The sequence below is a fragment of the Camarhynchus parvulus genome, chromosome 1A, assembly GCF_901933205.1.
Source record: "Camarhynchus parvulus chromosome 1A, STF_HiC, whole genome shotgun sequence".
NCBI classification, from domain to species: Eukaryota; Metazoa; Chordata; class Aves; order Passeriformes; family Thraupidae; genus Camarhynchus; species Camarhynchus parvulus.
In genome coordinates, this window is record NC_044586.1 from 69,388,282 (window position 1) to 69,407,559 (window position 19,278).

Genomic DNA, 19,278 nt, shown 5'->3' on the forward strand with positions numbered 1-19,278 from the left:
GAGACAATAGAAACAAAGGGTTACAGACAGTCCTGGTACCTTTTCTGGGCAAAATAAGCCCGAAAAAGGACCCACGTTAACAGAGGATTAACCCTTAAAAACAACAGCCTGTTGCATATTCATACACCTCATCCATGATGCATAAATTCCATTCAAACACAGGATTCTGTCTGGGCAGTGTCAGCTTCTTCCTCTGAATCCTGACAGCGCCTTTGAGGCAGGAAAAAGTTCCTTTCTCCTGATAATGGAGCAATAAATTCTCTTTCTCTGAAAGATTCAGGTGTCCTGAGGCTGCTATCTCACTGCGAGTCCTTTCTTTAAAAAGGTATCCTACATAGCATAGTTTCTATTTTAACATTTTTTATAACCTCAAACTCTATTTAACACACTACTTAAGAGAATTAATACAGCATCACTTTCTAACACAACTCATATAATATTCATTTTAATATTAGCGAAAAGCCAATCATAAAATATGCATTTTTCACATTGTTATGCATTTTAACAAACAAATTAATGTTCATTGGTTCTAAATTGCATAATCCTCTTCATTAGTTACTATTATAATAAATGTTCCCTATTCATTTCCTCACTTTTTAGACTGATCTGGTCCAAATGATTTAGTAATTTTGTTATCTTTTTCTCAGACATGAAGTCTCCAAGCTTTCAGGCCTTAATTTCCTCTATTTTCTGGTTACTCCAATATCCTTGAAGTGCCATACATTTAAGATCCCACATGCCCAGCCTTCAAATTCTTTGGGTTTGTTCATTGAAGTTTGTCAGGTTTGTTTTAACAAACTTATTTGATGATTTCATGATCAGAGTAATAATAAATGTCTGTGGAGAAGCTTTATTAGAGCTTTAAAAGTAGGTGCTGCTCATAAATCATTAAAATTACCAACTAAAAATTAGGAAAGTTGTATCATTTCCAACACATGCACGACTTCAAATTTTTATCCAGGTGTAACTTCATTTTTCTGCTCTGAAATGCTGTTAATGGAAAGGGTTGTGTGAGGATAACCCTCCACATTTGAGGATCTTGATTTCCTAATTTAAGGAGAACTGAGTTGGAAATACATGGCTCCATTGCAGCCAGGGTTATTACACTGACATAAACTCAGATTTTCCTAAAGCCTAAAGATTTTCCAGAAACATCAAAAATATGGGCTCTGCTTCCAAAAAGAATTCTCGGTGTACGAGTGGTGAAGCACATACTGAAATCCCTACTCATTCCTTATCCAGGGCATTTCCAAGGGGGATTGGGGACATGGAGGCAATCCATCATTTACAGAAATAATAATTCCCCCATCAGTAATCCAAAATAAATTGGCGTTATGGCCAATTAACTCTGATTATCCAGGAGCTGAGCTGCCACTGGAGCCCTTTGCCGTGCCAGTGAAATATTTCTATCCAAAGGTGAAAAGTTTCTGGGATATTTTTCCCTACAGATGACAGGAGAGGCTACAACACTGGATCTTGGTTCACATCATTTGGGGCAGCAACAACACAGGGTCTGGATTTTACAAAAATGGACCGACCCCACTGAAATTTAATGATTTTTGAGGCTTTTCTAGTTGTTGTTGTTGTTGGGGGCACGTATCCATTCTGGTGTCTCTCAGGGAAAATCTGTGTCAATGCAGGGATTTTAGGTGAGGAGGGGGTTCGGCAGCTGAGACTGATTGGCCTTTGTGTCGCGCGGGTGTCCCCAGGCTGTCCCTGAGTCACGGGGTGACAGCAGAGCTCTGCAGGGCAGTGGGGAGAGCCCTGCGTGCCTCACCCACACACCCTCCACCCACCCGCCCGCCTGGGGAGCTGCTCTGAGCCTCAGCCCAGTTGTTCTGGGGCTTGTTTGAGCCGCGCCGGGCTCAGGGGGGACCTGGGGCTGTGCTTGGTGACATCCTGGCTGTGGAGCTGCCCTGAGGACCTGCTCGGTGCCACCAGACCTGCTCTGCTGCTGGCTGGATCCCGTGGGGCTCTGCTGCTTCTGGTGAGCTCCCTCCTGCACTGCCCTGCTGGGTCACCTCGGCCTCCCCGCTGCTCCCTGGGCCAGCACTGTGGAGCTTTGCAGCCTCTGGAATCCCCAGAATGGTTTGGGTGGGAAGGGACCTCAAAACCCACCTGGCTCCAACCCTTCTGCTGCCCCAGTGCCCAGCCTGGCCTTGGGCACTGCCAGGGATGCAGGGGCAGCCCCAGCTGCTCTGGCAATGCCAGCCCAGCCAGGAATTCCTCATTGCCAAGATGCCATCCATGCCTGCCCTCTGGCAGTGGGAGCCATTCCCTGGGTGCTGTCCCTGCAGGCCTTGGCCCCAGTCCCTCTGCAGCTCTCCTGGAGCCCCTGCAGGCCCTGCCATGTGCTGGAAGCTCTCCCTGGAGCCTTCCCTGCTCCAGGGGAACATTCCCAGCTCTCCCAGACTGGCTCCAGAGCAGAGGGGCTCCAGCCCTGGAGCAGCTCCGGGGCCTCCTCTGGATTCACTCCAATGGCATGGATGCCCATGGCTCAGGGCTGATCTCCAGACCCTTTAGGACCTCGTGGCCATTGCAGCCCCCCAGGGATGAGGGGTGAGTCCAAGGTTTGGGTTTTATGAAATGCCCTGGGTGGAGGCCGCAGAGGATGCTGATCAGGGCACTCAGAGCTTGTTGGGATAGTTTGGATCCTGCCATCAGGTTTGGCAGGGTTTCTTGGCAGCCCTTAAATCCATGTGGGATGTAGCATGAGTAATGAAACCAGCTCTAATTTTGCCCTGGATTAAATCCCTTCTTCCTGTTTGCAAAGAGTGAGCCGTGGCAGGTCGTGTGGGCAGTCAGCTGATTCCTTGTGAAATATTGGAGTCGGGAAGCTGCAGCTGGGGTTTGACTCCCACCACAGCTCCTGCTGTAGTTCCAGAAGCAGGAAATTCCTGTGATGGCTCCTGTCTTTGGGATAAATTTTTATTATTTGGTTTAATTTGAGGGGGTGGAGATCTTTTTGCCCAGGGACTGGGTTTGGTTAAACCTTAGAGACCAGAGCAGTTCTCCTGTGCCCCCAAGACACAGCAGTTACACGGTGACTCAATCCTACAGGCCAAAACAGGACTAATCCCTGCCTGGGGCTCCCCTTGTTCCCAAAAACATGAGACAAAGGACTTGCCTGGGACTGTGAACCCAACAGGACACCTGGGGAGGAGTGGGGTGGGAGTGTAGGTGAGAGGAGACTCCTCGGGAGGTGCTGACAAATGCTGAGTGATACAACAGAGATCTTTATTAAAACTTTCCTCTGGGAATTGCTTTCCCCGTTCTCCTGAGGTGGACTGAGCAGCTGAACATCTCCCCTCTCTCTGCTCCCCAGGAGCCCCAGGTGTGCCAGCAGGGGCAGCTCCTGCCTGTTCTCGGAATCCTTTTGGTTTGGATAAACACCAAGTTTATCCAGCAGCCCCGTGTGTACAGCCACAGCTGGGGCTTCCCACAGGAGAATATTCCCAAAGCTCAGGCAGGACTCTGCCTCCCACGTGGATAACAACTCCTCAAACGTCCTTTGGAACCAGGAATGGACAGCTCAAAATCCCAACCAGGCGTGGGCTGGCAGAGCTCGTGACCCCCAGTGAGAGCTGGGATGAGCTCAGTTTGTCCCTGATTTCCTCTGCCCTAAAGAACACACACATTTTTGTGGTCAGAGCTTCGGGACCGACTCCTCCCCCCACCCTGGTTTGGATGTCAGTGGAAAATATTTTTTTGGAGGTGAAATCAGCCTGCTGGTGGCCTTGAAGGCTCTGATAAATGTGAGAACTTGATCACATGGACTGATGGTGCTATCAGATGTGTTTGATCTGAAAAATAAAGCTCTGTATAAATTGCCCCTGGCCAGGCCCAGCTGAACTTGCCGCAAACATGAAGCTGATTTTGATCTTCAGTGCCCTCATCGGGGCTTCCCTGTGCCTGGAAACCTTCGTGGGGTGAGTTCCACTTTTGTGGGAAACCTTTCATTTAGGGCTGGTATCCTCTTGCTGTTTTTCATGGTCTCACCTTCACAAAATCTGCTCGGGGCGCATTTTTTTGGTTTTTGCCACTGATTGTTCTCGTTGCTTTGCTATTCTGGTGTCTGAGGGAATCTTTCTTTACTTTTGTTTGGGTTTTCTAAGGAGAAGGGCCCAGCTGTGGGGTTGAGATCCTCAATTCCTGTTCATCCAAGGCTTGATTTTGGCTTGAGTTGAACCTCACTGCAAAAGCAGAGCTGAAAGACCAGAACCTGTCCTCACAGCACGAAGTTCACCACTTTCCCTTTTTTCCCCAAGTTTCTTATTTCTCTTTCTTGCTCTTCTTTCCTTCTTTCTAAGCATTTAAAATCCTGATTTCCAACCATTAAATTCTCTAGGTCTGTCTTTATGTTGCATTGCAAAAATTATCCCACAAGGTATTTCCTCACAGCCTCACTGACCTTGGAAGAGCTTTAATAATTAAAGATTATGAAATCCTACTGGATAAATCCTGAGCTGCAGGAAGTGAGCACTAGATTCCAGTGAGTAAATCTGTGCATGAAGGTTTAAGGATTAAGAATAAAAAATTAATATAAACAATGTCCCAAAACTCGGAGATTTGTAAAGCCAGGAGGGGCTATTTTGAGGGGCTATTTTTCATTTAATCCTGAACTGAATTCTGCTTATTTCGTTTCTCAGCAGCTGTGGTGAATTCACAGCAGAATCCAACACTAAGATAAAGCTTATGGACAATCCGGTAATAAGTTATTAATGAGGAAAAGTTCCTTTAGAGCTGATTTAACTCGGTTCAGCAAAGAGATCTTATCCCTCTGCTGGCCGGGGAGAGGATCCCGGTGTAAACGAGGTGTAAACGAGGCGTAAACGCGGCGTAAACGCGGTGTAAACGAGGTGTAAACGAGGCGTAAACGAGGCGTAAACGCGGTGTAAACGAGGTGTAAACGAGGCGTAAACGCGGTGTAAACGAGGTGTAAACGAGGCGTAAACGAGTCCCGCTGTTTGCTCTGCTCCCCAAACACTGGATCCCTCCCCAGCTCAACTGGAATATCACTGTCCCACAAAAGTTCCCGAAGGATGCAGGATTGATCCTTGTGATTTAAAACCCTTCCACGTTGTCTGGTTTGCGAGGAAGGTGCGGGTGGCTGGCTGAACTCTTGGGTGACACCAAATCAACTGATGAAAGAAGCCGTTAACACGCAATTAACACTGAATTAACGGCCCCAGGAACAAACGCGTTCAGCCAGCCCCCTTCTGAGACTGCTTCTGAAAACACGGATTTATTGCAGGCACCAGGTTCTCCGGATCAAGACCAAAAATGAGGAGGAGGTCAAGCAGCTGCAGCTTCTGGAATCGCTGGAACACCTGCAGGTGGGTCGTGGCCACAGAGGCTTTTTGGATTTGCATCTCATTCACAACAGGTCAGGCTGTGAATCTGCATCTCGTTTGGAGGGTTCCCATCACTCTGGGGCAGCTGCCATAAATAATTTTATTCTCGCAACACTTTAAATTTGACCTGCAAGTTCGAGTACCAGCTCAGTGTTCAGGAGGGCCAGAATTGATAAATTTTTTTCCTACTGGTTTTACATCATATTTGAATTGTTAGATCTTAATCTCAGTGTTGAAAAACTTGTTTTTCCAGTGGGAATGGCAATGTCTTGTCTCCCAGAGTTATGGAAGGAATTTATTAGTTGGTCTACACTGCATTGAAACAGGAAAACACAATGTAAAATTCCAGGTTATTACAGTTCTTATTGCCATTGGTGAGAATTTTTAACACCACTTGTTAAAATCTCTGGCTTAAAAAATAAATTATGGATAATTTAGAAATTAAAATTTAGAAAAGTCCTACCAAAGGAGAGATAAAAGGAGAAATGAAAACAATGGGTTTCATATTACCTAAGACTGGAATATGGAGCTTTTCTTGAAATTATTTCTAGTAAAAGGGAGAATAATAAAATAGTCATCAGAGACAATTAAAATTTCCTCTTGTTTGTGTGACCAAAGCCTAGAAGTCAGTGAAAAACCGACTCAAGCCTTTGGTATTTGTTACTTTATTGAGTTTATCAGAGGAACTGATACAAGGCTGTGGTGAGGCCACAGAGATTGGAGCATTCCAAGGCTCCTGTCTGCGGGGGCCTTTGGATTGGGGAGAAATCAGCATTTCTAAAACTCTGCAAGAGCTGTTTGCAGGATGCCTTCCCCAAACCAAATCCATTTTCCTTTCTCTCTCCAGCTGGATTTCTGGATCAACCCCTCTGCCCCTGCCCTCCCTGTGGATGTGAGAATTCCTGCTGTCAGTGTCCAGTCAGTGAAAGCCTTCCTGGAATCCCAGGGCATTCAATATTCCATCCTGATTGAAGACCTGCAGGTGGGCACCTATTTCTTACATCTTTTGGAAACACTGATTGACAATTTGGCCTTGCTCCCACTTTCCCATACTCTGTTTTCTGTGGGATCCTCCCCTCATTTTTGTAGGCTGTGGATTATTCCTCAAAGACAACCCATGGATCGCTGTAGGTGTTCCCTGAGTGGTGACATCAATGAACTCCACAGGGCTCTTCTGACAGCCCCTGAGGAATTACACGTGGACTTTAGATCCCAGACATGTGGGAATCCCAGCACTGAAGTTACTGATCAGTCAGTAAACTCTGCTGAGAGTAGTTACGGATACAAATCACCCACTCGGGCACTGATCTGACATTTCCTCATGAGCAGTAATCCCCAAAGAGCACCTAAACCAGCATTAACTCACTGCCTTTTCATTTCTTTATCTTTTAGCAAGTGAAGCAGACACTTCTCACCATTTGAATGTTATTTTAGGATGTTCTGGATAAAGAAAAGCAAGACATGGCTGAGAGTGCCCAAAGGCAGCGCAGCACCAGCACCTTTGACTTTGGTGCTTACCACACTCTGGATGATGTGAGTACCTCAGGGGAAGAGTATTCTGATTTTTTCTGGTCTTTTTGCATGCTGTCTTCAGTTCAACATCCTATCTTAGCATCCAAAATGTCCTTGCAGCTTTTTCTGGCATGTGGGTTTGTTTTTTGCAGTATTAATTTTGTGCTCAGAACAATCAGCCAGCGCTGATCAAAATTCCATAAACTCTCCTGCAGACTCTGTCAAAACCCATCCTTCCAAAGAAAGAGAAATAAGGGGATCTTGAAAATGGGAAATAAAGAACTAAAAAGAAATAAAGCTGTGGCTTCCCCATCCTTGGAAATGCCCAAGGCCAGGTTGGAACAGCCTGGGGTGCTGGAAGGTGTCCCGGCCTGTGGCAGGTGGGTGGAATGGGATGGGCTTTCCAACGAATGGTAGAGCACATAAATGTGATATTAATGTCCTCAAAGATGATGGTCATGTCCTCATGGCCGTGCGTTTCAGATTAATGCAGAACTGGACCATCTTGCATCTGAGTACAGCTTTGTGGAAAAGATCCAGATCGGGGAATCCTACGAAAAGCGGCCTCTGTATGTCCTGAAGGTACAAGTACCATGGAATGCCTCCCTAGGGATGAATGACAGCACAGGCCAGAGCACCCCAGTCTGTTATGGGATGTGCTGGGCTGTGAGGTGCCAGAGTCTGAGACGCTGTGTTTGGTTTCCCAGTTCAGCACCGGAGGCTCCAGCCGCCCGGCCATCTGGCTCGACGCCGGCATCCATTCCCGCGAGTGGGTGACCCAGGCCAGCGCCCTGTGGATCGCCAACAAGGTTCTGCAGCTGGGATTCATCTCGGGCCTCTCTGGGCAATGTTTGCTGCTCTTTCAGAGGATATCACCCCTCTGTGTGTTCAGTTAATTCACCTCCCAAAAGCGGCTAACTCTCTCAGGATGTGGTGGCTGCCTCAGCCTGGAATTGGGAACCTCTGTCCTGTTAGAACAGCTGAGTTTAGGCAGACAGAATGCAGTGGTTCAACCAAACACTTTGAGGTTGTATTGCTGCTTTGCTCTGTTGTATTGCTTGCCCAGAGAAATGCAGTGGGGTTGGTTTCCTTCCACAAATGCCCAGACCTCCAGCTCTCTATAAATGAGGATTTAAATCCTGCTGGAAGTGACTGAGCCACCAGAGAAGTCACAGGATCACAGAAGAAGCTGAGCTGGAAGGGACCCACCAGGATCATGGAGTCCAACTCCTGGCCCTGCACAGAACCGTCCCCAGGAGCCACCCTGTGCCCAAGAGTGTTGTCCAAAAGCTCCTTGGGCTCTGTCAGTGCTGCTCAGTTGGCAATTCCCAACCTGGCTCTTCCATCTCAGCCTTAGTGCCAGCCTTGGCCTGTCCTCTGGGACAGGGAGGAGGAAATTTTATTATCCTCTTCCATTTTATTCTAAAGACCTCTTGACTTCAGAATAAAATAATAAAACAGATTCACTGCTCACTCCCCATGTATAACAAGGAACAGTTATGGCCCACAGATAATGGATGTTCCTTGTTTCCCTGCCCCAAAATCCAGCCTTTCCTGTGTCCCAAACGACGAGGGAATGAACATCTGGGAAGGAATTGCTCTGCTAAGCAGGGTGTGCTCTGTGTCTGCCTAGATTGCCTCTGACTATGGAACAGATGAGTCCATCACCTCCCTGCTGGACAAGATGGATCTTTTCCTGCTGCCAGTCGCCAACCCTGATGGATTTGTGTACACTCACACCTCGGTGGGTCAGCTCTCTGTCTGAGCTCAGTGAGATTCCAAAGAAATAATAAACATGAGGGAAGTGGGCTCTGAAACTCTTAATGCTGTGAGAGGAGTTACCAAAGAGTTGGGCAGACAAAGATCCTCATTCTCTGTCTAACCCCCTGTAATTTCCCATTTTTAGTAAATACATTTGATTTTTGACCATTGGCCCATCTTGGCAGTCAGAAATACTCTTGGGATCATGGCTAGGATCAATCCCCCATGGATGGGGAGCAGTTTTGGTGCCAGCGCCCAGATTTGGCCCCTTTTGAGCATTTCTCTGTTGTAGAATCGCATGTGGAGGAAAACCCGCTCCAAGATTCCCGGCAGCATCTGCGTCGGAGTCGATCCCAACAGGAACTGGGATGCAGGTTTTGGAGGTAGGGATGAGCCTTCTGGATTCTGGATCCTGTTACACAGAACCAGCAGCTGCCTTTAGAAAGGGGATTAATCACCCTGGAGCACAGGATGAGGCAGCATCGTGGAATTATGGAATCACAGAATGGTTTGGGTTGGAAGGACCCAAAACATTATTTAGTTCCACTCCCTGCCATGGGCAAAGCCACCTTCCATTATCCCAGGTTGTTCCCAGCCCCATCCAACCACAGAATACCCCCAGGAATGTGGATTCCTGCATTGCTGGGCAGCCTGTCCCAGGTTGCATCATCTCAAAGCGCATCCCTTGGACATTCACACTCTGTCGCTGCTGTTTGAGCATTTATCAGCGTTTAAGGCCTTGCTTTGGCTGCAGCCCTGTCCTTAGGAAAGCCCAGCTTTGTGGGGTCTGCCCTGACCTCCCAGGAATCCCACTCCTCACGGGGCTGTTCCCTCCTTGCACCACCAGGTCCTGGAGCCAGTAACAACCCCTGCTCCGAGTCCTACCACGGGCCCAGCGCCAACTCCGAGGTGGAGGTGAAATCTGTCGTCGACTTCATCAAGAATCGTGGAAACTTCAAGGCCTTCCTGACCCTCCACAGTTATTCCCAGCTCCTGATGTATCCCTATGGATACAAATGCACCAGGCCAGACGATTATGCTGAGCTGGTGAGACAGCAGGACTTGGTTTTACCTTCCTCTCTTCTGTCCAGCTGCTTTTCTGTGCTTTCCTTCCTCTTCCCTAATGACAGCACCACAGCTGGAATAATATCTCTGAGGCCATGTGGATCTCACAACCGTAATTCCAATGGGAAAGACCTCTGGAGGTCTCTGTTCTAACCCTGTGCTGAAAGGGCTTTGGAGCCAGAGCCAATTTCAGACTGAATTTGGATTGTTTTGATATTTCTAAAGAAGAATTCCACAGCTTTTTCAAGCTCATCCCAAAGTTTCCTTAACCTCATGGGGATTTTTTTGTCCTAATACCTAAATGCAGTTCCCCTGTGGAATTTCTTGCCTTTTCCCCCCTTCACAAACACAGCTCTGTTTTCCATCCAGCCCCCCATTACGTAGTTGAACTGAGCACAAAGTTGACCTTGGAGTATTGGAAGATCCCAGCTGCCTTGGGAATTTCTGGTATCTCTGGAGCCTTCCCTTGACAAGCCAGTGAGATAAACACGGGATGAGCACTTACAGAACCTGCTGGAAGTTAACTCACCTGCAGTGGCACCTCCCAGAAATGCTGTGGAAGCTGTGGCTGCTGGTGGTGTGAATCACCTCCAAAGCAGTTTGGAGATTTCTGGTGAAATCCCAGTGTTTAATCTCAGGAAATGTGGCTGCTTCCTGACTTTCCCTTCTTCTCCCCTGCAGGAATCTCTGGGAAGAGCTGCTGCCAGTTCCATCCGCTCCCTCTATGGCACCACCTTTCAAGTGGGCACCATTTGCAAAACCATCTGTGAGTATTTGGCCACCCAGAGCTTTTAGGGCTGTCCCAGGACACCAATCCCTGTCCTCCCCACAGGGTGAGTCCCTGCTGGAAGCCACAGTGCTCCTGTGCAGTGACACCGCTGGTCACACATCACACCTGAGTGTTCCCATCCAAACCTCATCCTTGTCCCCCAAAACACCAACAGCAGAACGACAGAACTCCACCATTGCTCTGCCTCCCCCTCTGGAGCATCTCCCTTTCCCTTCCAGACCAAGCCAGTGGAGGCAGCATTGACTGGAGCTACGACAACGGCATCAAATATTCCTTTGCCTTCGAGCTGAGGGACACGGGGCGTTATGGATTCCTGCTGCCCGCCAACCAGATCCTCCCTGCTGCCAAGGAGACCTGGCTGGGCCTGAAGAAAATCATGGAGCACGTGAGGGACAAGTCCTCCTGAGAGCGGGGCTGGGAGTCAGCTCTGCAGCACAGCTCAGAAACCCTCCATGATGGCTGTCATAGAAAGGGCTGAATAAACCCCTGTGCATTCCCCACATGGTGTTTGCCACGTCTTCCTTGTGTGTGACACATCCCTGAGGAGATTTTGGGACATAACCCTCCCTGCCCACCACCCAGTGCCCCCCCTGCCATGGCAGGGACACCTCCCACCGTCCCAGGCTGCTCCAACCCCATATCCAGCCTGGCCTTGGGCACTGCCAGGGATGCAGGGGCAGCCCCAGCTGCTCTGGCAATCCCAGCCCAGCCAGGAATTCCTCATTGCCAAGATGCCATCCATGCCTGCCCTCTGGCAGTGGGAGCCATTCCCTGGGTGCTGTCCCTGCAGGCCTTGGCCCCAGTCCCTCTGCAGCTCTCCTGGAGCCCCTGCAATGTGCTGGAAGCTCTCCCTGGAGCCTTCTCCAGGCTGGAGGGGCTGGTGCAGAAGGCCTGGTGTTAACCAGCATAATCCAGGCTATGGAACTAATTAAAGGAATTTAATTTCCCTTAACAAGCCCCAGGACCCTGCCAGGCCCCTGACCACTGTCCTCAAATGTACACCCCCATATATTTGGCTGCCCCTTTTCTCTCTCCCACATGTTCCCAGGGGACATGGTTGGAGGGAAGATGGAGGTGAGAGGACACCTCCCCTGATCCAGCACCCAGTCCCTCAGGAGCCCCTTGTTCCAATTTCATCCTGCAAATTTCTTGGGGATTAAGAGCAAAGAGCTCAGGAGGCCCTGAAGGATCAGAGATTAGCTCTGGCTGCTGCTGCTGTGGTGATTATCGAGTCTAACAGGTTTATCTTGGTGTCTTGTGACCCCCCAGCAGCTGGTGAGTTACTCACCCTCAGAGGCTGGCAGGAGAGCAAACAGCACTGATGTGTCCGATAAAACCCTGCGGACTCGGGCTCGGAGCTGTTGGCAGGAAAAGGGGAAGGTGCAGCTGAGGGAAGCAGCCCAGGGGGCTGGGTTTGGGTTAAAAGCAGCTGTTTTGGAAAGCAAACCATGCCTGGGGCAGCCAGCGCTGCACTTGTGTCCCTGTCCCCTCTGCTCAGGGCCTTGTCCAGTGGCACCTGCTTCCCAAACTGACCCAGCTTTCCAAAACCCCATCCTCTGCCTGGTGACTAAAAACCACTGATGGTAAATCCCAGGGACAGGGACAGCTGCCTCTTGGACCTGGAGGAGCTCTTGTCTCCAGAGCAGGAACTGCAGAGCCTGAGGAGCCTCGGCTGGGGGTGTGGAACTGTGACCTTGTCCTGGCGTGGAAGCTCATTCCAACCATCCAGGGCTCCCCCTGTCCCCTCCTCCCTAAGTGCCTGGTGTGAGGAGAGCTCATGCAGGTCTGGAGCCCTGACTCCAGAGAGATCTGGAGCCAGAGCAGTGGATGCCACCCAGAGGAACAGGAGGGTGCGTGCCATGGTGGGACAAGGAGGGAGATGGGCTGGAGATGACACAGGTCTGGGGTGGGGGGACCTAACAGGAACCTTCCCATCCCAAGGAAGGAGATTATTGAGGAAACAGCCAAGCTCTTCCCCACAGAGAGTGATGGGAGAGACAACAGCCTCACCTGGAACGAGGGAGAGCCAGGGGGGACATCAGGAAATGCTTTTCACCAGGAGGAGAAGCAGCAGGACCTGGTGCCAGCGGGGCTGTGCGGCCTCCATCTCTGGAGGACTCCAAGATGCAGAGAGGAGGGCCCTGGTGGGTCCCCAGAGCTGCCCATGCCCCACCCAGGCACTGGATACAGACCTCCCGTGGTCCCTTCCCACCTCAACCACCCCACGGTCCTGGAACCCCCTCAGCAACAGCACCAGTTTGTCACAGACATTTCTTTTACGAAAAATCCTCTCTTAGGATTTTCCCGCTGAAGCTGAGAAGTTCAGCAACCAGACATAAACAACAGGTTACCTGCTACTGTGGAATGTGGCAGGTCTGCCTGGATTGGCCCAGTTTGGATGTTTGGAGCTGGAGACCAATCCAGAGCTGAGATCTCTCGGACACAGTCCGACAGAGCTGGTTTGTTATTCATTCTTCTGCTTTCTATTCTCAGGTAGCTAGCAGCTTCTGGAAACTCTCCTTTCTTTTTCTTTTTAGTATAGTTTAAATAGATGTATATATCATGATATAATAAATCAAGCCTTCTGATCATGGAGCCCATCTTGTCTCTTCCTTCATCCCCAAACACCCTTGTGACCACCGTCAACGCCAGTTCTGCACCGCAAAGCCCCAGCAGACCCCAGCACCTTCCCACGGCACCTCCTGCTCCTGGTGCAGCCAGAAGCCCCTGGATTCAATGGAGAAAGCCACGGTCAGAGGATGTGAGCTGTAAAAAGCTGCCCTGGGAGGTGCCTGCCAGCCTGGGAACACAGCCCAGGAACCCAGAGCATCCCTGACAAGCACGGTGGGAGCTCAGGGGCAGCGCAGATAAGGCCCAACAAAGGCCCTGCTGTAACCTGCAGAACAAAGACACTGCTTTACCTGGGGAACAAAGACACCTCTGACAAACTGACCTCATGGATAGCCCCACTCAGTGACAGCTGCTCCACAGCCACTGCTTACACTGAAAACATAAAAATAATTCATTTTCTACCCAAAAATGAGCCTTTCTCTCTGAACATTACCCCAGCTGAACGTCCTTGTGCACCTCTGAGCTCCACGACTTCCATCCGCTTTGAAGTGAGATTTCATCCACCATCAAGTGACCTGGGAATGGTTTGATGAATAATTTGAACAATATATCTTACATTTTATACATCTGTATCTATATCTATATACATGTATGCATAAACTAATTAATAATAAATAAATCCACGTTTAAATGTTTGTTTTTTCTGCGTGTAACTTTGTAGTAGCTTGTCATTACACATGCATTACTAATCATAATTATGATTGGCTTACTCATAGCAATGTGTAATGAAGAAATCCATGGAAACAAAGAGGTGTTTCCTTGTGGTTTTGGGGCTCCTGTGAGCACGCCATCCCCACCGCCCCACGCCCGTGGGTTGGGAGCCGCCCGTGCCCACGGCAGCTCGGGGCTGGGAGCAGGGACACTCATCCAGGACCCACTCACCGAGGGAGACGTTATCAGATCCTCCCTAATTTGGCTGCTCTTGTGTTGACTTTGCCAAATAAAGCAAACATTTGGGCTCTGGGAGCCCTTCCTGCCTGCTCTGTTTGTCGCTGCCGACGCCGCGGGGGCGGCAGATGCGGCCCCGGTGAGGAGCTCCGGGAGGGACCCCGACCACCGAGGGGCTTCTGTCCGTCCTCGGGGCTGTGCTCTGCTCCCACCCATCATGGAGACCCTCCTGGTCTTCCTCGCCCTCCTGGGGGTCACCAGCACTGAGCAGCTCTTCGTGGGGTGAGTCCTGCTGGGGCAGGGGGTGGTGGGACACCACGGCTGGGATGGGCATGGCCCGTCCCCACCACTGTCCCTCAGGGTCAGCCTGAAGGGTGACATCCCCAAGGATGGAAATCCAACAGGGTTTTTGCCAGCTGGGAAAGGTTTGGTTTCACCCCAGGGCTGGAGGGAGGTTTGGAGCAGGTAGAAATCAGGGAATGCTGAAGCCTGAGGGCATCGCTCCAAGCTTTGCCAGGGTGGGGAATCCCAGAGGATCAGGGGATGATGTGTAGGGCTCAAAGACGATGGCTGTGGAGCCATCCAAGGATTGTCAGGAATAAAAACCACGATTGCTGGGAATAACAGCCAAGGATTGCTAGGAATAACCAAGGATTGCTGGGAATAACCAAGGATTTATGGGAATAACATGCCGTGGGAAAGGACAAGATGTGGCTGGAGAAGGGGCCCTGGGGAGGGAGGGCAGCACTTTTCCAGGATGAACATCCTGGTCGCAGCTCCTGCAGATAAGAACAGCACCAGTGCAGGAATGAGGCTGAGCAGGGGGCATGGAATATTGGGGGGGGTCAGGACAACCCAAAACTCCCAAAGCTTCCAGAAAGGTCTGAATGAATGGACTGGCAATGAGAACTAACTTGTAGAGAAAGTGCGAATTCTGTGTTCAGAGTAGGGAAAACTTATCCATAAAAAAGTACCCCCAGGACATCCCAGCAGCTGGACTGACACTGGAGCTGGGGCTCTCAGGACCCAGGGCAGATGGAGCTGTGCCAGGGGGGTCTAGGTTGGATATCAGGAAAGGTTCCTGATCCACAGGATGCTGGCACTGCCCAGGCTCCCCAGGGAATGGTCACATTCCCAAGGCTGCCAGAGCTCCAGGAGTGTTTGGACAACGCTCTCAAGGGCAGGGTGGGATTGTTGGGGTGTCTGGGCAGAGCCTGGAGTTGGATTTGATCCTTGTGGGCCCCTTCCAGCTCAGGATATCCTGTGATGTGACTGACCCACCTTCCTCCCTGCTTTCCTTCCTCCTGGGACACGATGAGGGTTGAGGGATCCATCCAGGATCCCATCACTCTCCTCCAGACTTGGGTGGCTGTGAGCCAAGTCTGTCCAGGGAACGTCAGGGCTGCTCCCTGACTTTGGAAAAATCACAAGGATTTAATGCCTGCCTGCATCCCCCAGGCACAGAATGGGAATTGTTACCACCCTGGGGAGGTGGTTAAACTGATAAATGGGAGTTAAGAGGATGAAAAGTACAAAAGGGGAAAGGTGAAGGAATTTTGTGCCATTTTGGGAGCAGCTTTAAGCACTGGCCAGCAGGAGAGGTTGGAGGTAGAGGATTGATCCAAGATGGGAAAACGTCTCTCCCACAGAACATTTCCTCCTCTCCAGGGGCTGTGCCTGTCCTTGGGAAGCCCAGCCAGGCTGGACTGGGACCTCTGCTAGGGAATACATCCATAGATATAGAACATATCCATGGGAGATATTCCCCAACATCCTGGGAGCTGGTCAAACAAGGCTGGAGATCACCTCAGACCCCCAGCACTTGCTCTTTTCCCATCATGGCTGCTCTGAATCTGCATTTTTTTTCTCTCGACACCAACAATCGATGCATTTTCCAACCCTCTGAGCCGGTGTGGAGCTTCCCCAGCCTCCCCCCAGGCCAGAGTCTCCTCCCTGTGACCCCTCTGCCTCCCTGCAGGGACCAGGTCCTGCGTGTCACGGCCAGGAACGAGGAGCACATCACCCTGCTCGGGGTGCTGGGCGAGCAGGAGGAGCTGCAGGTGAGCTCTGAGGGACCCTGAGCACCCCCTGGTCACAGACCCAGGTGAACCCAGGGCTCCCTCCTTCTCTTGCCATCCCATCCTTTTTCCTCCCCATTTTGGAGCTGTATAATTCAGAACCATATAAATGCGAATTTAACCTGGGGCTCCTTGAGCTCAGAGCTCCTGTTTTGTATGAACTGGGAACATCCCACAAATACTTACTCAAACAACTTGGGCTGAAACATTTCTGTAATTCCCTATCCAGACATCCATCTGTGGCCCAAAATTTGCCCAAAAACCTTTTTAGATCCTTCATGGAAATTCCTGTGAGACCCCTGGAGGTGTTGGGGAGCTCGTGGATGAGCACCAGCACAGGATGGGGCCGAGTTCTGCCTTTCAGCTCAACTTCTTCTTCCCAGGTGGATTTTTGGCGTCACCCCAACAGCCTTGGCCACCCCGTGGACCTGCGAGTGCCCTTCCCCAGCCTCCAAGGAGTCAAAAAATTCCTGGATTCCCATAATTTTTCCTACAGCATCATGATCGAGGACGTGCAGGTAATGGCTATGACGGGAACAGGATGAGCTCCTGCAGCTCAGCCCTGAGAGAAAGTTCGAAAGTTGGAAATCAAGAAGAAAAATCCAACCCCCTCCTCCTTCCAGCCTTTTTGATCTTGGGGTTTTTTGGCCTCCTAACCAGGAATTATTGGATGAAGAAAAGGAAAGCATGAGGAGGTCCAGGAGGGTAAAGAGAAGCTCCAGGATGTTTGATTTCGCCTCCTACCACACGATAGATGAGGTACCTTTCTCTGCAGAGCACTGGCTTTGTCCTGCTGGGGTCACATCCGTGTGGTGAAGGTCGTGGTGAGTTCTTGGTGACAGGTGAGACCTCCCTGGGACACGTTTCTCCTCCTTGGTGGGGCTTTTAGCTGAGATGGGAGACTGGGAAACCTTCCACATCCAGCGTGGCCACTCCTGGAACCTCCCACCCTGTGGAAGACACTTTCAGCTTCACTTTGGGGGTGCTTGGAGCCCAGTTTGGGACTGGTGAGGGCTGTGGTGGTGTTGGGGGGTCTTAGAACTTTTCCCCTCATCATTCATTCTACTTTTCCAAAAATGTTGGCATGTGCCTTTCCCTGCTCACACAGAGCCCCAGCCACCTCATGTTCTCCAGGGAAGCATGAGGTCTTCTCCAGGGGAGTTCTAGTTCTCCAGGGAAGCACCGGATCTTCCCCAGGGAAGCTCTGCTTGTTGCATCTCAAAAGCAAAAGGTGAGAACCAGGCTGAGGCTCCTGAGCCAGCAGCTCCTCCTTGCAGATCTATGAGTGGATGGATGTCCTGGTGGAGGATCATCCCAAGCTGGTCAGCAAGGTCCAGATGGGGCAGAGCTACGAGCAGCGGCCCCTGTACGTGCTGAAGGTGGGTCCTGGGGCAGCCTCGCCCTGGAAATGCCCTCAGGATGAGAGGTTGTGCCAGGGCAGCTCAGGGTGGAACCAGCAGCAATTTCCCCATGGAAAGGGGCTCAGGCCTTGGCAGGGGCTGCCCAGGGGGGTTTGCAGTGCCCAGCCCTGAGGTGTCCCAGGAACTCCTGGAGGTGACACTCGGGGCTCGGGGCTGGGGACAAGGTGGGCATGGGGCACAGGGTGGATTCCATGATCCTGGAGGGTTTTTCCAGCCTCAATGATCCCGTGGTTCCGCACAGTTCAGCACCGGGGGATCGAACCGCCCGGCCATCTGGCTGGACACCGGCATCCACGCGCGGGAATGGATCACCCAAGCCACCGGTGTCTGGACGGCCAACAAGGTCACCTTGGGGCCACCTGGGATGTGGGACCCCAATTCTTACCCCGCATCTGTCCCACCCCTCATCTCCGAGGGGCACCGGGGCAGCTCCTGCTCCTCTCCATGCACAGATCGCCAAGGAATACGGGCAGGACCCCTCTGTCACGGCCATCCTGGACAGCATGGACATCTTCCTGGAGATTGTCACCAACCCCGATGGCTTTGCCTTCACCCACAGCTCCGTGAGTGCGGGGACACCACGGGGGGATCTTGTCCCAGCGCTGTCCCCAGCCACGGCTGTGTTTTTAGGGTGGGGAGGGATGTTCCTCCATGTGGGGCGGTGAGTGGAGATCCCTGGAGATGCTTGGGCAGGGATTGGGACTCACACCCCTGTTCCAGTCTCCTCTCCATGTGCTCCCAGAACCGCCTGTGGCGCAAGACCAGGTCCATCAACGCTGGATCCCGCTGCGTGGGAGTGGATCCCAACCGAAATTGGGATGCTGGGTTTGGAGGTGAGACCTTGGCCACCAGGTCCCCACGCCTGGGCATTGTTTGTGCCTCAAAACATCGAAACTTTCTGCTAGAGTGGAGAAACCCAGGGATGGAAACCCTTCCTGAGGGATCCTCTCTGGATCTCCTCCTCCCCCTGCTCCAGGTGCCGGCTCCAGCAGCAATCCCTGCTCTGAGATCTATCACGGCCCTCACGCCCACTCTGAGAGGGAAGTGAGAGCCATCGTGGATTTCATCCGCGCCCACGGGAACGTCAAATCCGTCATCTCCATCCACAGCTACTCCCAGATGCTGCTCTTCCCCTACGGATACAGGAGGGCGCCCGCACCCGACCACCAGGAGATGGTGAGATGGCCCCAAAACGTGGGGCTGGGACCACCTGGCAAAGGCAGGCAGAGCATCCCAGTAGCTCCCCTGCTCCTCTTGTTAGATGCAACCCAAATACGGAACCCCTGCAGCTGGAGAGTGGTTGCAAGATGGACCTCAAAGCTCAAAAATTAAGGGTTTTTGGGAAAATCTAGAGCAGAAGGGATAGGGAATGATGGGCTCTAGATCCCCATGATCCACCAGATCCCACCACTTTTGGTGGTTCCTTTGCAGAATGAACTGGCCAAGAAGGCCGTGAGCGACTTGGCTGCCGTGTTCGGGACAAAATACACCTACGGCAGCATCGCCAACACCATCTGTGAGTGTCGCTCCCTCACCCCGCAGCAAATCCCCCGGGAATGGGCTCCCACCTGGGCTCCTCTCCCTGCAGACATGGCAGGAGGCACCACCGTCGACTGGGCCTATGACAACGGGGTGAAATATTCCTTCACCTTGGAGCTGAGGGACTCGGGGCGCTACGGATTCCTCCTGCCCAGCTCCCAGATCGTCCCCACTGCCACCGAGACATGGCCGGCGCTCCTGGACATCATGGTGCACGTCCTGGAGCATCCATACTGACC

General features: G+C 51.4%; 2 protein-coding genes across 2 annotated transcripts; both read left to right on the top strand.

Annotated features, from left to right (window-relative positions):
- Window positions 1–3,864: 3,864 nt before the first annotated feature.
- LOC115910316 (carboxypeptidase A2-like) lies at window positions 3,865–10,888 on the top strand. Its single transcript, XM_030960364.1, has 11 exons — window positions 3,865–3,929; window positions 5,255–5,336; window positions 6,202–6,336; window positions 6,789–6,887; window positions 7,350–7,448; window positions 7,574–7,675; window positions 8,500–8,610; window positions 8,920–9,010; window positions 9,475–9,674; window positions 10,374–10,458; window positions 10,701–10,888. The coding sequence occupies exons 1-11, from the start codon at window positions 3,865–3,867 to the stop codon at window positions 10,886–10,888; spliced, it is 1,257 nt and encodes a 418-aa protein (XP_030816224.1).
- A 3,330-nt stretch (window positions 10,889–14,218) lies between these two features.
- LOC115910296 (carboxypeptidase A1-like) lies at window positions 14,219–19,276 on the top strand. Its single transcript, XM_030960321.1, has 11 exons — window positions 14,219–14,283; window positions 15,980–16,061; window positions 16,463–16,597; window positions 16,740–16,838; window positions 17,357–17,458; window positions 17,742–17,843; window positions 17,953–18,063; window positions 18,243–18,333; window positions 18,477–18,676; window positions 18,932–19,016; window positions 19,089–19,276. Exons 1-11 carry the CDS (start codon window positions 14,219–14,221, stop codon window positions 19,274–19,276), a joined length of 1,260 nt encoding a protein of 419 aa, XP_030816181.1.
- The last annotated feature ends 2 nt before the right edge of the window (window positions 19,277–19,278 follow it).

Bases quoted from the DNA above. Each gene is read 5' to 3' on its own strand.
- LOC115910296 (XM_030960321.1), top strand. From the start codon at position 14,219: ATGGAGACCCTCCTGGTCTTCCTCGCCCTCCTGGGGGTCACCAGCACT. The intron at 18,064-18,242 runs GTGAGTGCGGGG...ATGTGCTCCCAG, and splicing joins TTGCCTTCACCCACAGCTCC to AACCGCCTGTGGCGCAAGAC. The intron at 18,334-18,476 runs GTGAGACCTTGG...CCCCTGCTCCAG, and splicing joins TTGGGATGCTGGGTTTGGAG to GTGCCGGCTCCAGCAGCAAT.
- LOC115910316 (XM_030960364.1), top strand. From the start codon at position 3,865: ATGAAGCTGATTTTGATCTTCAGTGCCCTCATCGGGGCTTCCCTGTGC. The intron at 6,337-6,788 runs GTGGGCACCTAT...ATGTTATTTTAG, and splicing joins TCCTGATTGAAGACCTGCAG to GATGTTCTGGATAAAGAAAA. The intron at 7,449-7,573 runs GTACAAGTACCA...TTGGTTTCCCAG, and splicing joins GGCCTCTGTATGTCCTGAAG to TTCAGCACCGGAGGCTCCAG.